This window comes from Phyllobates terribilis, unplaced genomic scaffold (genome assembly GCF_046119375.1).
Source record: "Phyllobates terribilis strain yellow unplaced genomic scaffold, ASM4611937v1 Scaffold_3__8_contigs__length_932513732, whole genome shotgun sequence".
Classification (NCBI taxonomy): Eukaryota; Metazoa; Chordata; class Amphibia; order Anura; family Dendrobatidae; genus Phyllobates; species Phyllobates terribilis.
In genome coordinates, this window is record NW_027362763.1 from 814,703,035 (window position 1) to 814,717,118 (window position 14,084).

At 43.2% G+C, this 14,084-nt stretch overlaps 2 protein-coding genes across 3 annotated transcripts in view; one reads left to right on the forward strand and one right to left on the reverse strand.

Annotated features, from left to right (window-relative positions):
* TFB1M (transcription factor B1, mitochondrial) overlaps positions 1-14,084 on the forward strand; it is a 213,471-nt gene that overhangs the window by 74,928 nt on the left and 124,459 nt on the right. The gene's annotated exons all lie outside the window — the stretch shown is intronic.
* LOC141258348 (uncharacterized) lies at positions 7,129-9,651 on the reverse strand. Its single transcript, XM_073673354.1, has 3 exons — positions 9,164-9,651; positions 8,833-9,047; positions 7,129-8,431 (listed from the first exon to the last, which is right to left on the reverse strand). The coding sequence occupies exons 2-3, from the start codon at positions 9,026-9,028 to the stop codon at positions 7,998-8,000; spliced, it is 630 nt and encodes a 209-aa protein (XP_073529455.1). The 5' UTR covers positions 9,029-9,047; positions 9,164-9,651; the 3' UTR covers positions 7,129-7,997.

Genomic DNA, 14,084 nt, shown 5'->3' on the forward strand with positions numbered 1-14,084 from the left:
TCTCGCCCGCACACAAGCAGTATCCAAGGCGTACTAATGCGTATAAGGCCCAGAGTACAGATACATATTAGTAAGCCCTGGGCCAGAAAGGGGTTCAAGGTAAGGTGCCATAAAAAAAATGTTTTTTTTCAAAAATTGCAAAGATGTAAAGTACTAATGTTTTAGTTTAAAAAAAAAAAATTAATAGTATAAAATGTGAAAAATAATTTAAAAGTTTTGATATTTGGGCACGACGATGGCTCAGTGGTTAGCACTGCGGCCTTGCAGCACTGGGGACCTTGGTTCAAATCCCACCAAGGACAATATCTGCAAGGAGTTTGTATGTTCTCCCCATGTTTGCTTGGGTTTTCTCCTGGTATTCCGGTTTCCTCCCATACTCCAAAGACATACTGATAGGGAATTTAGATTGTGAGCCCCAATGGGGACAGCAATGATGATAATGTCTGTAAAGCGCTGTGAAATTAATGGCACTATATAAGTGAATGAAATAAATAAATAAATATTTTCCACTTTGAAACACTAGGAGGAGCAGATGCTGAAATTTGCCATGAAAACCCAGTGTACTGCTAGGACTACAGTAAATGTGAGCTGAATCTGCTCACATGCGTGTGACATCTCCCTTCCCCTCACCTTCTGGGTGTTTGCAAAAGGATAAGGGAAGATGAAGTTTAGGATTAAAGTGCAGACCCATTTTGTTGGTAACTGCAAAGTGATAATGACATATGGAAAGTGTCACCTAGGACTGCTGACAGCACCAATTCTGTTAATTGCTCGGGTTAGATACTTGAAGTGTATTACGTGCTGTGATTAGATACGCAAACTGTATCACACGCGGTGGTTAGATACAGGGATCAATGTAGTGTATCACATATGATGGGATTAGATATAGGGCACAGTGGAGCGTGTCACACAGGATAGTGTTAGATATGTATGGCTCCGCTCCGTCAACTTTTTTTGGGAGCAGTGGTGTAATGTGTGACACAGCTCCATCCACATCTATGGAAGCAGTAGTGTAATGTGGGACAACACTATATGCACTTCTATGAGAGCAGTAGTTATGGGGGTATCACAGATGATGGGCATTAAATACACGACTCTGGGCTGTATCACATGATGGGCATTAGATACGCGGTTCTGGGCTGTATCACAGATGATGGGCATTAGATACATGGCTCTGGGCTGTATCACAGATGATGGTCCTTTGATACATGGCTCTGCTATGTCAGTGTCTTTTTCAGAGGCTAACAGTGACATAGCAGAGCTCAGTGATTGTTCAGAGCACAGCAGCATGATGATTACACTGCTGTGCTCTGATCACTATGGTGACAGTGGTGGTGAGCAATGATCAGCAGAGTGGTATTGTACTGCTAATCCCAGGCTGCTGAACATCTCTCATCGCCGCCGATATTCACCTCATCTCTGACGTCCACTCAGCATTCGCAGAATCTGCTGTCACTGACTTCTTATTGAAGCTTGCGACATAGCTGGTGGCTTCAAAAAATGGTGCCTGACCCCTCCCACAGCTGTGACATGTACAGCCCAGGGGGCGTGCCCAGGTCACAGCTAGAGGCAGCCACAATGCTAGAGATGCAGTCAGACACTGACCGCAGTCTCCTATTTACAGGGGCTGCCATATTTGAGATGTGTAAATATCATTCTCAGACAGTTACATACCAGCAAATGAAAATGGCAGCCCACAGTGTCTGCAGAAAAAGTGAATAAATAAAAAACTGTAAAAACTTGACATTTCATTTTGTGTTAAAAATAATTGATTAGATAATTAATAATTATTAATATAAAAATAAATATCATGGCACCTTCCCTTTAATGGCTGAGTTAGAGAATATTAGCAGTGTTTCCACTTTTCACTTCCTATGGAAGCTCTGGCCAAGTCCGTCTCATTTTAAGGCAGGGTCATTCAACTGATCTGCTTTCATTGTGTTGCCTGGACGGCTAGGTCATTTGGAGATTTTATGGTCTCCTTAGAAGTTTTCCTCCTCCTCTAGAGTTTCCGCTAGTAGGTCAGACAGGAGGTCAAGGCACTTTTACATATCAGGTGAATCTTGGTGTTGCCCTATCAAGACAGGATTTTCCTTCCCCATTTTGACTGAAAATTTTGAATACCTGGTAAGCTTAGGATTCTTCAGATGCCAGAACTACTGTTTTTTATTGCAGATGCCCCCAGTCACCACCCATAGCATCCAGATAGACCTTTCACAATGATCTCCTCTTCTACCCAAATTCTTGGTGATTTAAATTACCGGCAGGACTGTTCGGAAGGCTTTTAGGCCTTACTGATTACATTTGTCTAACTAGAATTAGGGAACATGGACCTTAGACATCACGTTTATACTATTTCATATAACCTGGAAAAATTTATCGACAGCACTCCTATGGTGTTATTCTCCATTCTAATGTTTGCATTCTTATCTTGAGCGAAAGCTGACTCCAAAGGGCCAGGTTTCTGCCTTGATTAACCTTATCTAATGGGACCTTACTTGTAGGCCCTAAATCAGGTCTGTCCGCCTGGGCAGGACAAAGTTGAGGCCACCGTATTAGCCCCCTTGGATCTGGAGGACCTCAATCTGGTCTTGGACACTCTCAAAAGATCGCAGTCAGGGGGGTCACGCTGAACCCACCATGCTGTTATGTTTTTGTCATGAACAGCCCTCTGCTGCCCTCTATCGTCAGGACAATCTCACAATTGACCGACTATAAACAGCAGAGGTTGCGGCTGTGTCCACTAAGGTTGGTTATTGGGAAACTAACAGTGAGCGCATGGTATATACACCTCTGATTCCAAGGCATGGAATATACTCTGCTCAAAAAAATAAAGGGATCACTTAAACAACAGAATATAACACCAAGTAAATCAAACTTCTGTGAAATCAAACTGTCCACTTAGGAAGCAACACTGATTGACAATCAATTTCACATGCTGTTGTGCAAATGGAATAGACAATAGATGGAAATTATTGGCAGTTATCAAGACACAATGGAGTGGTTCTGCAGGTGGGGACCACAGACCACATCTCAGTACCAATGCTTTTTGGCTGATGTTTTGGTCACTTTTGAATGTTGGTTGTGCTTTCACACTCGTGGTAGCATGAGACGAACTCTACAACCCACAGAAGTTGCTCAGGTAGTGCAGCTCATCCAGGATGGCACATCAATGCAAGCTGTGGCAAGAAGGTTTGCTATGTCTGTCAGCGTAGTATCCAGAGGCTGGAGGCGCTACCAGGAGACAGGCCAGTACACCAGGAGACATGGAGGGGGCCGTAGGAGGGCAACAACTCAGCAGCAGGACCACTACCTCCGCCTTTGTGCAAGGAGGAAGAGCAGGAGCACTGCCAGGGCCTGCAAAATGACCTCCAGCCGGCCACAAATGTGCATGTGTCTGCACAAACGGTTAGAAACCGACTCCATGGGGGTGGTATGAGGTCCCGACATCCACAGATGGGGGTTGTGCTCACAGCCCAACGCCGTGCAGGACTCTTTGCATTTGCCACAGAACACCAGGATTGGCAAAGTCGACACTGGCTCCCTGTGGTCTTCACAGATGAAAGCTGGTTCACACTGAGCACATGTAACAGACTTGACAGAGTTTGGAGATGCTGTGGAGAGCAATCTGCTGCCTGCAACATCCTTCAGCATGACCGGTTTGGCAGTGGGTCAGTAATGGTGTGGGGTGGCATTTCTTTGGAGAGCCCCACAGCCCTGGTCTCCGCAAGAGAAATTCTACCAGTGCAATGGATAGGATGCGGTGAAGCCGCATGTATTCAATGAACACATGCGACTTCACCTGCGTGCAGAGCTTTGAACGCAGCATCAAAGCGCTACCATTCCTGACTGTGTGCACATACCCTAACGCTCTTGCTGCTTGTCATGTATGCTGAGTTTATTTCTCAGTGTCTGATTTTAATTCATAAGTAGGGACATTGACCAATTAGACCGCCAACCACTTGTGCTAAATTTAGAGGCAGTTTGCCAAAAAAGTGTTTCTTTTTCAGCTGCATTTTCAGAGGAAAAATACCCCTTTTAAGTGCACCGTGCAAACAGTGTGCTGAGACTGAATTAAATTTTGGATTTTTTGTGATTCTTTGGCATGGTATGAGGGCTGCCTTTACTAAGTGGTGAATTGAATTACCATAATAATTTTAGACTGTGAATTATGGTCCAGTTTTCCAGAAGGAAATAAAAGTACATTGGCAACCCTGCCTGGGCAACAAAGATATTTCTACTGTGATACTGTTTGTATGATTGAGGCCCGATAAACATTATCCTATATAAAACCATGCAAAGGAAACAAGTTTATATTTTTCGCAAGCCATTCTTTATAGTGTAAAGGCTGTTGTGGTGACCCTTCTTCATTATTAGGGAGAACTTTAGAATAGACAGCAAAGGGTCTTCACATTGCCAATAAGATTCAAATTAAAATACTTCATCGATGAAGGGAGAGAGACAAAATACATGTGACATGCATTGTCAGCAGCTAGAGTCTTCTGTGTGGCAGCTAAGACTCACCACATTTATTAGCTAGACAAAACGGAACTACAATTGTTACATACAACTGAACAGGAAATCAAAATAGACTATCAGTGATAACACACTTCCCTTGGCCCAACGTAAAACCTTCTTGTCAGGGAATTCACAGGAAACCAGTATCTTAGTCAGACATTCCATGATGCAAGTTTTAAGCAGAGGCTTCAGACATAGCGAAAATATAAATTGTTTTCCTAAATAAATAATGAAGCTAGATGTAAAATATTAACCATAGCAACTCCTCCCTTTTTATTATTTTACAAAACAATTTATTCATCAGCTACTTCCCCATGCTATAAAAGCCTAGAGGGGACGAATCCCTTTCACCGACAAATATCTTGCTTGTAAATCTCATCATATGTGTTTATAGAAGAAGTGGTATTATATTTCGCAGGCCTGTGATGCTTAATCTTGCGTGTTTTCATGCATAGTTTCTTAATAGCAAATATACTAATCCTGGCAACTATATACACTAGTAATATCAAAATTCCTATTTGTAGAATACCTTGTAGGATGCCCATTAGCCATCCACCTATGCGCTTGAACCAATTGACAGGATTAAGAAATGAGAAAGTGTCGCCCCACCAGGAATCTTTGTTGACATGATGTTCTTGGAGCCACGCATCCCTCATTTCTCTGACAATCTCTATCTGGTCTTTACCTGGAACTTTCCTGCAGGGTCTATGTAGTGGCAACAGGTAGGGCCTATTATCTGACACATCCCGCCCTCTCTAGCAGTCAAGTAATCTAGCACCATGGTGTGTTGGTTAGTAACTGCAATTAGTTGTTTCTGTACAATATTAGATGTATTGAGAACGTCAAGAATCTGGAAGATCTGGTCATCTAGATAATCAGTCGCCTCTACCAACTTATCCCACATTTGCATTATGAATGGGTAAATGAATAAGACACTGAAAAATTTGTTAGCCATCCCCATTTCTACAAGATGCGGTTTACCATTTGGTCTGGGCTTGTCTTCTGCTGCTCGTCTGTACAGTGTGTGTAGAGGGATTGCTTTACTATCTACTCTTGTGTGTGGTACTATAAAAGTAGAAGGTGTCAGAAAGGCCAGTGTGCAAACTCCTGTGAAATTGTGAGGTAACCACTTGTAAGCCTGATATCCACATACAATATATAAACTCTCTGGTGCTCCAACAACAGTGTTGTTGAACAGACTAGCAATCCATTTAGATAACAAGGTGGTGCTTAATTTTTCCATAATTTTTCCCTGATACCGAGTGTCATTTGAGGTAAAACCCTGATATTAGATTTTGCAAGGTGACATTTACATAATGAAGCTTAGGATTGAGAGTGGCATCAACCGCTATACACTGCACAGTAGTGGTAGCAGATCCATTACACTCTGAATAGTCAGCTGAAAAGAAAGGAAATCCTCTGGATTTTATCTGAATACAGCTACTAGAGGTACAGTGGTGGCCAAAAGTATTGGCACCCCTGCAATTCTGTCAGATAATACTCAGTTTCTTCCTGAAAATGATTGCAATCACAAATTCTTTGGTATTATTATCTTCATTTAATTTGCTTGCAAGGAAAAAACACAAAAGAAAATGAAGCAAAAATCAAATCATTGATCATTTCACACAAAACTCCAAAAATGGGCCAGACAAAAGTTTTTGGAGTTTTGTGTGAAATGATCAATGATTTGATTTTTGCTTCATTCTCTTTTGTGTTTTTTCCTTGCAAGCAAATTAAATGAAGATAATAATACCAAAGAATTTGTGATTGCAATCATTTTCAGGAAGAAACTGAGTATTATCTGACAGAATTGCAGGGGTGCCAATACTTTTGGCCACCACTGTAAAGTTTGGATAACAGGAGAGGTCGACACGACTGGTCGCCCAAGGCATTTCAGTCTGACTTAGAGGCGGACCACTCCTGTTAACACTAGGACTACTGGACTCGTGACCCCGCCTAGAACTACTGAAAGGAGTCATTTTGACTCCTTGCTTGTTTTCGTTTATTTTTAGAGTTTCATTTGTGGTTATTTATTAATAATTATATTTTTTGTAATGTATTATTATTGTGAGATCCAACAGTAATGCTTTTGATTGTTTTTTTTCTGCTTTTCTTATTTTTCTACAGAAAATAACAATAATTATAATAGACGTTTTTCAAACATTTTTTTTTATTCAAGTGCACACATATAAACAACAACTGAAGACCAAAAAGCAGAGAAAATGTAGGTGGAGGAGCATAAAAATGAAAATATGGCGCAGAATTCACCTTCTTAACATTTGGTGTTTCGCATTTTAGGCATTGCCTTTGATTTATGGCAGTACATTGCCCACACAAAGACTTACCACAAGTCTTACAATTTCCGACAGATCTATTTTTCTTGCACTTTTCTTTGATCTGGCAAAATTTTGTTTGAGCCATCACTTCTGAGCATGTAGAAACTTGGGACGTGGAACCCTTTTCCCTATCTGTGACATAAGGACCACTCAACTCTCTCACAAGCGTTTGCAAAAATGCCTTGCGTGACATTTTTTGGTGGGTAATCTCCTTGAATATTATCCATGCCTTTATACCCGCAAAGTCTAAGGCATTTTCAAATGCATGAACAGGCCATCTCCTTGTGCATGTTCGTGTGGTATATTTTCGTGCCATCTGATCCACTACATCTACTCCATATTTTGTTTCATTGTAAAACTTTACCGTTTCTGGAGTTTTTTTAGCGGAATCAGACGCAACAACAACATCTGGATGGACGGAACTCAAAATGACAACATTTTTGTTGGGCTTTCCTTGATATACTGTAAGTGAAAAATTGTCTTTTCTAAACACTTTAGTGTTGTACAATTCCTCTTTCATGGATTTTATTTCTTTAGGCACTTCTCGCCTTATCTTGTTCAGTGTTCCCACGATGGTTGTTCCTTTGCTTTTTAGCTGTTTAGCTAATTTTACTGAAGTAAAATAATTATCGGTTGTAACATTGCGACCTTTTTTCAAAAACGGGTCCAATAACTTCATTACCACATGGTCAGCTAAACGGTCCTCAGCACGGCGTGTGTCATCTTTGCCTAGATAAGGGAAGCCATTTGCCAGATATTTGCTCCTCTTATCAACAGCTAGCCAATATTTGTGGCCATATTTATCTGGTTTGGAAGGCATGTACTGCGTGAATGGACACCTAGTTTTGCTTGGGAAAAGTTGCTCATCCACCGTTATGTATGGGCCAGGTTTGTAACACGCAATACAATTTTCAATAAACCTGTCCCACACAGTAGAAAATAGAGCAAACTTGTCCGTTTGCAGTCTCTCCGATCGAGTAGATTTCTCATCAAATCTGAGAAACCTCATAATTTCAACAAAGCGGTCCCTAGACATTGTCGCTTTGCAAAACGGTATTCCCCAGTCATTACACCAAATACTGCTAATCGAGTGACGGTTCGTGCCAGATATTCCACGAGCATAGAATATTGCAATGAATGCATCTAGCTCCTCATCAGAGTAAACTGTAAATTATTGTTCCTGCATGCTTCTGCAAGCGTACAGTTCTTAATATGTGTCAATATATATGAATCAAAAAATAAACGCCATGCGCTCAAAGGACTATCGATAATGATATTTCTTCTGGCGTATCCTGTAGGGCCAGGTGCTTCTCGAAGAATATTTTGGCTGTCACGCCTACCAGGCAAGTGTTCTCCAATTTCAACAGGTTTCCATTGAATACCATCCGCTGAAACTAGTATTCCTTCAGATTCGCCTTCTCTGGTGTTTGTTGTTGCATTACCTTCGCCGCCATCGTTATCTGTTGTTCTTTCATTTCTGGGACGTTTTGCTGATTTTTTCTGTCCACGACCAGGAGGATGGTCACGAGGCAACATAACTGCATGAGCCCGATCCCCAGTTGATGTGCTTGGAATATCTGTAAAAAAGTTGATGAATATTTATAATTTTTGTTTTGTAAGGGTCCGTGCACACTGGCTGGATTAGCGGCGGAATATCCGACCGGATATTCTCACCACAATCCGGCCCGTACCTGCCCGCTCAGGTACAGAGCGGAGTTTCATACCTGAAGCTCCGCTCCGAACCCCGGGCTGGAGCCGCTGTCTGGGACGGAGCCGTGCTCGCGCGTAAGCAAGCGCTGCTCTGTCCCTGACAGCGGCTCCAGCCCGGGGTTTGGAGCGGAGCTTCAGGCATGAGCGGGCAGGTACGGCCTGTATTGCGGCAAGAATATCCAGATGGCTATTCAGCCAGAATTCTGCTAGTGTGCACAGGCCCTAACTCAGTGTGTGGGAGAACAAATAAATACACATAACTACTTACCTTCTGGATTTGTTCCTTCTGAGTCTTCAGATTCACTTGATATGTTCTGAGGAATGAAATCTTCATCACTGTCAGAATCAAATACATGTTCCTGCAATTCGGATTCCGATTCATCCTCCGGTATGGATTGCAAAGTAGCCAGAATATCCTGAGGCTTTATCAAACGTCTTCTCTCCATATTCCTCACAAATTCCATAATTCTATATAGTTCCCTGCTGAAAAATAGAAATGAAATGAAAACTAAAAGAAATAATAACTGTTCTGCCACCTTCAAAAGTAGGTGGGCTGAATCAGTTGACAGACAGCTAAACTATTTCATAACAATTCATACCTGTATGAGTCTTCAGAGCTCGTATGTCTGCGTCTGTTCTCTTTGTCTCTTCAGCTGAACTGAAAGTAAAGTTACTATCCAGAATACTGTCTCCTGCTAGGACCTTAGAAAAACACCACCCTTCATTAGCATAAGATAAGAGCCTAGAGTAAGCAAGCTATTTTGTTCAGCATTACACAGTAATACAAGCAGGTAAAACACAAGGAAAATGTGAAAAGTTGACATGTAAATTGAACTACATCTATATGAACATCAGGGTAAATAAGACAGAGTGAAAAAATTATGCACAAAACTTTATAGCAACATTTAGTGACAAAAGGACCTCAAAATATAGTAGGGAGTCAAAATGACTCCCTTCAGTAGTTCTTGGTAAATTTTGAAAAAAACGCTCAAATTTTTCACCAAAATTATTTATTCTCACAAAATCTTTTTTCACATCATATTTGAGGAAAAGTCACCGAGTTTCAAGCCGGAATTCTGAAAAATGTAGTCACAGAAGAGAAATAAAAAACAAAAGGAGTCAAAATGACTCCATCAGTAGTTCTAGTGTTAAACAACAACCATGGCTCAGTCACCCAAGCAGCTACAGTTAGACCTACAGCCTTCTTTTTTTGTTGTTTTTAGTCTAAAAGGAAAAGTGTAGTTACTTAAGTAAAACATTTCTTTCAAAGTCACTGGAATGGCTAAATAAGGCATAGTATTGGAGGATATTGGACTATGGGTTCATATCCAACAGTTCTTAGGAAGGTCATTAGAGTTCATGTCTTGGAGTAAAGCCCCCGTCTCACATAGCGAGATCGCTGCTGTGTCACGGTTTTGGTGACGCAACAGCGACCTCACCAGCGATGTCGCTATGTGTGACACTTTGCAGCGATCAGGCCCCTGCTGTGAGGTCGCTGATCGCTGCAAAGTGTCCTGGACCATTTTTTGGCCGTTGCCCTCCCGCTGGTCAGCACACATCGCTGTGTGTGACCAGCGGGAGCAGCGATCAGGCTGGTAACCATGATAAACATCGGGTTACTAGGGGCACACGCGCACCTAGTAACCCGTTGTTTATCATGGTTACGAGCCTGCTAAAGTGAGCGGTAACCTCCCGCTCACTGTAGCAGAGTGGTAACCATGGTAAACAACGGGTTACTAGGTGCGCGTGTGCCCCTAGTAACCCGATGTTTACCATGGTTACCAGCCTGCTCCTGCTTCAGCAGCAGGCTGGTAACCAGGAGCAGGACATCGTGGAAAGATTCTTTCCACGATGTCGCTGCTCCCCTGATCGTTGGTGAGCCTGCCTGTTTGACAGCTCACCAGCGACCACATAGCGACGCAGCAACGATCCCTGACAGGTCATATCGTTGTCGGGATCGTTGCAGCGTCGCTAAGTGTGACGGGGCCTTTAGACTTGGTGATGCTTTATCAGTTTGTTATCCCAGTTCTATTTTAGTACTTCGTGGAGAGTTAGAGCAAGGGGTATGGTTGCTATCACCATAGTCCAAACAAACGGGGTCATTATCTTTGCTGCTGCTGGGGTTCAAGATCTTTTTACAATGGCTGGCGTGGATCCAAGTGTCCTTGCCTTGAAGCGTGACAGAAGTGGCAGTGATTAACAGCACTTGAAATGGTTCACTGTATCTGGGCTCCAGTGGTCTCCCCATATGTCTCTTTACCACGACCCAGTCTCCTGGTACCAAAGTGTGAGTGCCGCTGAGGCAATTGGGGTCTGGGATATAGGAATGAACACTATTATGAGTAACAGTCAAATGTTTATGTAGCTCTAGAACATATTCAGTGAGAGAACAGGCTGCAGCTGTTGTGGGAAATACAACCCTGTCTTAGGGACACTACCAAACAGTATTTCATATGGCAATAGCTTCTCCCTCCCCCTTGGGGTAGTCGTCACTGAATACAATGCTATGGACAAACAATCTACCCAGGACAAGTGTGTTTCTTCCATGCACTTTTGGATTTTTAGTTTCAAGGTACCATTGAGGCGTTCCACCTTCCCACTACTTTGTGGATGATAGGGAACATGGAAAGCCTGTTCTGTCCCAAGAGTGACCATGATTTGTTTCATTAGTTCCCCAGTAAAATGGGTTCCTCTGTCACTTCCTATAGTTTCGGGCACCCCATATCTACAAACCACCTCACTGATCAATTTTTTTAGCAGTAGTTTTGTGTTTCCTTTAGACACCGCCCAAGCTTCTGGCCACCCAGAGAAAAGGTTGATGCATACCGGGACGTATTCATAACTACCCACCTTAGGTAGCTGTATGTAGTCCACCTGCAGTCTCTGAAATGGGTAATTTGGTTTTGGGGTGCATTTCCGTGGGACTCGAATAGGCCTACCAGGGTTATGTTTTGCACAAACTAGACGTTATTGAACATATTTTGCAGCCGTATTCGGGAACCCTGGGGCACACCAGTTTTGCAGCAACACTGCACACATAACACCCTTTGAGTTATGCACCGGAGAATGTGCAAGGGCAGCCATCATGGGGAACAGGCAACGTGGAAGGCAAATACGTTTGTTTACCTGCCATACCACTGACACTGACTGTACGACTCCCGATTTGACCCATGCATTCTGCTCGTGGGGGGGAGCCTTGGTCTGGAAGACCTGCAGTAGTTCGAGGTCCACGGCCACTGGGACCGGTGCAGGGGATGTCTCCTTATTTGAAAGGGGGCTTCCTGCACTCCCTGACTCTGCGTCTCCTGGGGTTCCCGCACCTGCTATAGCCAGTATCTCTGTCAGAGGTAGTCGTGCTGCTTCCTTAGCCGCCTGGTCAGCCAAGTCATTCCCTACTGCAAGGGGAGTTTGTTCCCGAGTGTGTGCTGACACTTTGACTATGGCTGCCCTGCGGGGAAGGGTGAGTGCTGTGAGTAGCTGCTCTACCGCTTGTGCATTCTTTATAGGTTTGCCAGCAGAGGTCAAGAAATTACACCGTCGCCAAATGGCGCCAAAGTCATGTACAACACCATAAACATATTGTGAGTCACAAAATACATTAATTTCTTCACCTTTTCCCAGATTACATGCTGCAGTGAGTGCTTTAAGCTCCGCCTCTTGCGCAGAGCAGCTGGAGGGGAGTGGTTCTTGTATTACTGCCTTACCATTGTGGACTACTGCATACCCGGTGATAAATCGTCCTTGTTCACTGTCCCAAGCTCTGGAACCATCTACAAAATACTCAGCAGAGGGGTTAGTGATTGGTACATCAGTAATATTTGCAAAGCCCTTTATTTCAGCTTCCATCAATGCCTGACGATCATGTTCATGTGCCATATCAAACTGAGCTTCCTCATCTGCTAATTTGAAAAACAGGGGCAGGTCTTGGCTCATGGTCCCTCCCTTTTCCCCATCCTGATACTTTCCTCCCTTTTCTAAATCCACTGGAAGTAGTGTAGCTGTATTTAGAACATTACAGTGTTTGTTAGTTATATGTGGGGATGTAAGGAGTGAGACTTCATATTTTGTCAACCTTGATGCTGAGAGGTGGCGGGTCTGAGCCTGTTTAAGTATTTCAGATACAGCATCAGGAACTTGAAGTGTGAGGGGGCTTCCTAACACTATGTCCTCTGTCTTTTTAACGAGTTCTGAAGCAGCTGCCACAGCTCTAACACAAGTAGGAGACCCCATAATGACTGGATCTAGGGTTACAAAGTAATACCCTAGAGGGCGCTGCCTACCACTATGTTCTTGGGTAAGGACACCAGACGCATGTCCAGCCTGTTCGTGGCAGTACAAATTAAAAAACTTGTCATAAGTAAAGGGTCACTGCCTTTTTGCAGAATGACAGAAACTAGATCATCCCATGTGGCCCGATATGCCTACTGAACACCCTTGAGGTGCATTCTAAATGTTAAGGTTTTTTTTCGGGGATCTGGGAGCTGGGTAGCGATGGCAATAAGTTCACTGGGGGACCAAGGCCGATATGTTTCTATTGGCCATACTTGGGGGAGGGGGGGGATCATGTACCTGAACATTATCAACCATCCTAGGAGGTTGAAACTGTACCTGACTAGTGATCCTCATAGGGAACAGAGGCACCCTGGGTGTTGTCCCTGGGTGTGAAGACCCACAGGACCTGCTACAATTAACCCCAGGGGGATTCTGATGACCACAATGTCTGCAAGTCCATCCCATTGACCCAGCATAAGGCGGGGGTGCTGAAGGGGGTGCAGAATTTACATCATGTACAAAGACTACAGGGGTCAAACTATCATAGATTACATAGACATTTCCATGCCCGGTTTCCTCTGATTTATGTTCACTCATTGAGAGACGTTTTGCTACTTCTAACCACATCCTAGCCTGTTTTTATCTTTCAACCATCCTTCCTAATTGCAGATATATTTCTCCCATTCCTTCTCTTCCAGATTTCCCCATTTTCCCATACCAAATTTCCTCAATATTATTTCACATCCCTCTACTGCTTCTTTCCCTTTTAGTCTCTCCATTATCTCACATGCTGGAACTGGGGCCACGCCCTTTAGGTCAGTCAATTCCTTACTGTTGCCAGTCCCCATGACTGCAATCACTGTGCCACAATTACCGTAGAACTCTCTTCAGCACACCTAGAGCCTCTCAGACTCTAAATTTGATCCCATCCCAGTCTCCACTGATCCTCGAAAGACTGATCTGATCCTGTCCGTCTCCTTTGAGTCTCAAAAGACAGATCTTTAAGGAAGTACTAACACCGATTTTCCAGCCCTGTGAGCTAGGGAGATTCTTACACAAAACCAAACAAATAACAATACAAAGCCTACTGCTCCACCTACTATTGCAATTATTTATGCATGATCATATAACATTTCCTGAGGTAATCTGCAATTATTAAATAGCTGCCTCTGCTGTTTCTCTATCAACTGAGTTAGCTCCGGGACAAAAAAAGGAAGTCACCTAGGTGGGGGCGTAGTGGTGTGTTTT

Excerpts from the sequence above, each read along its gene's own strand:
- LOC141258348 (XM_073673354.1), bottom strand. The coding sequence starts at position 9,028 with ATGGAATTTGTGAGGAATATGGAGAGAAGACGTTTGATAAAGCCTCAG. Across the intron at positions 8,432-8,832 it reads AGAAGGAACAAATCCAGAAG|ATATTCCAAGCACATCAACT; the intron begins GTAAGTAGTTAT and ends ACTTTTTTACAG.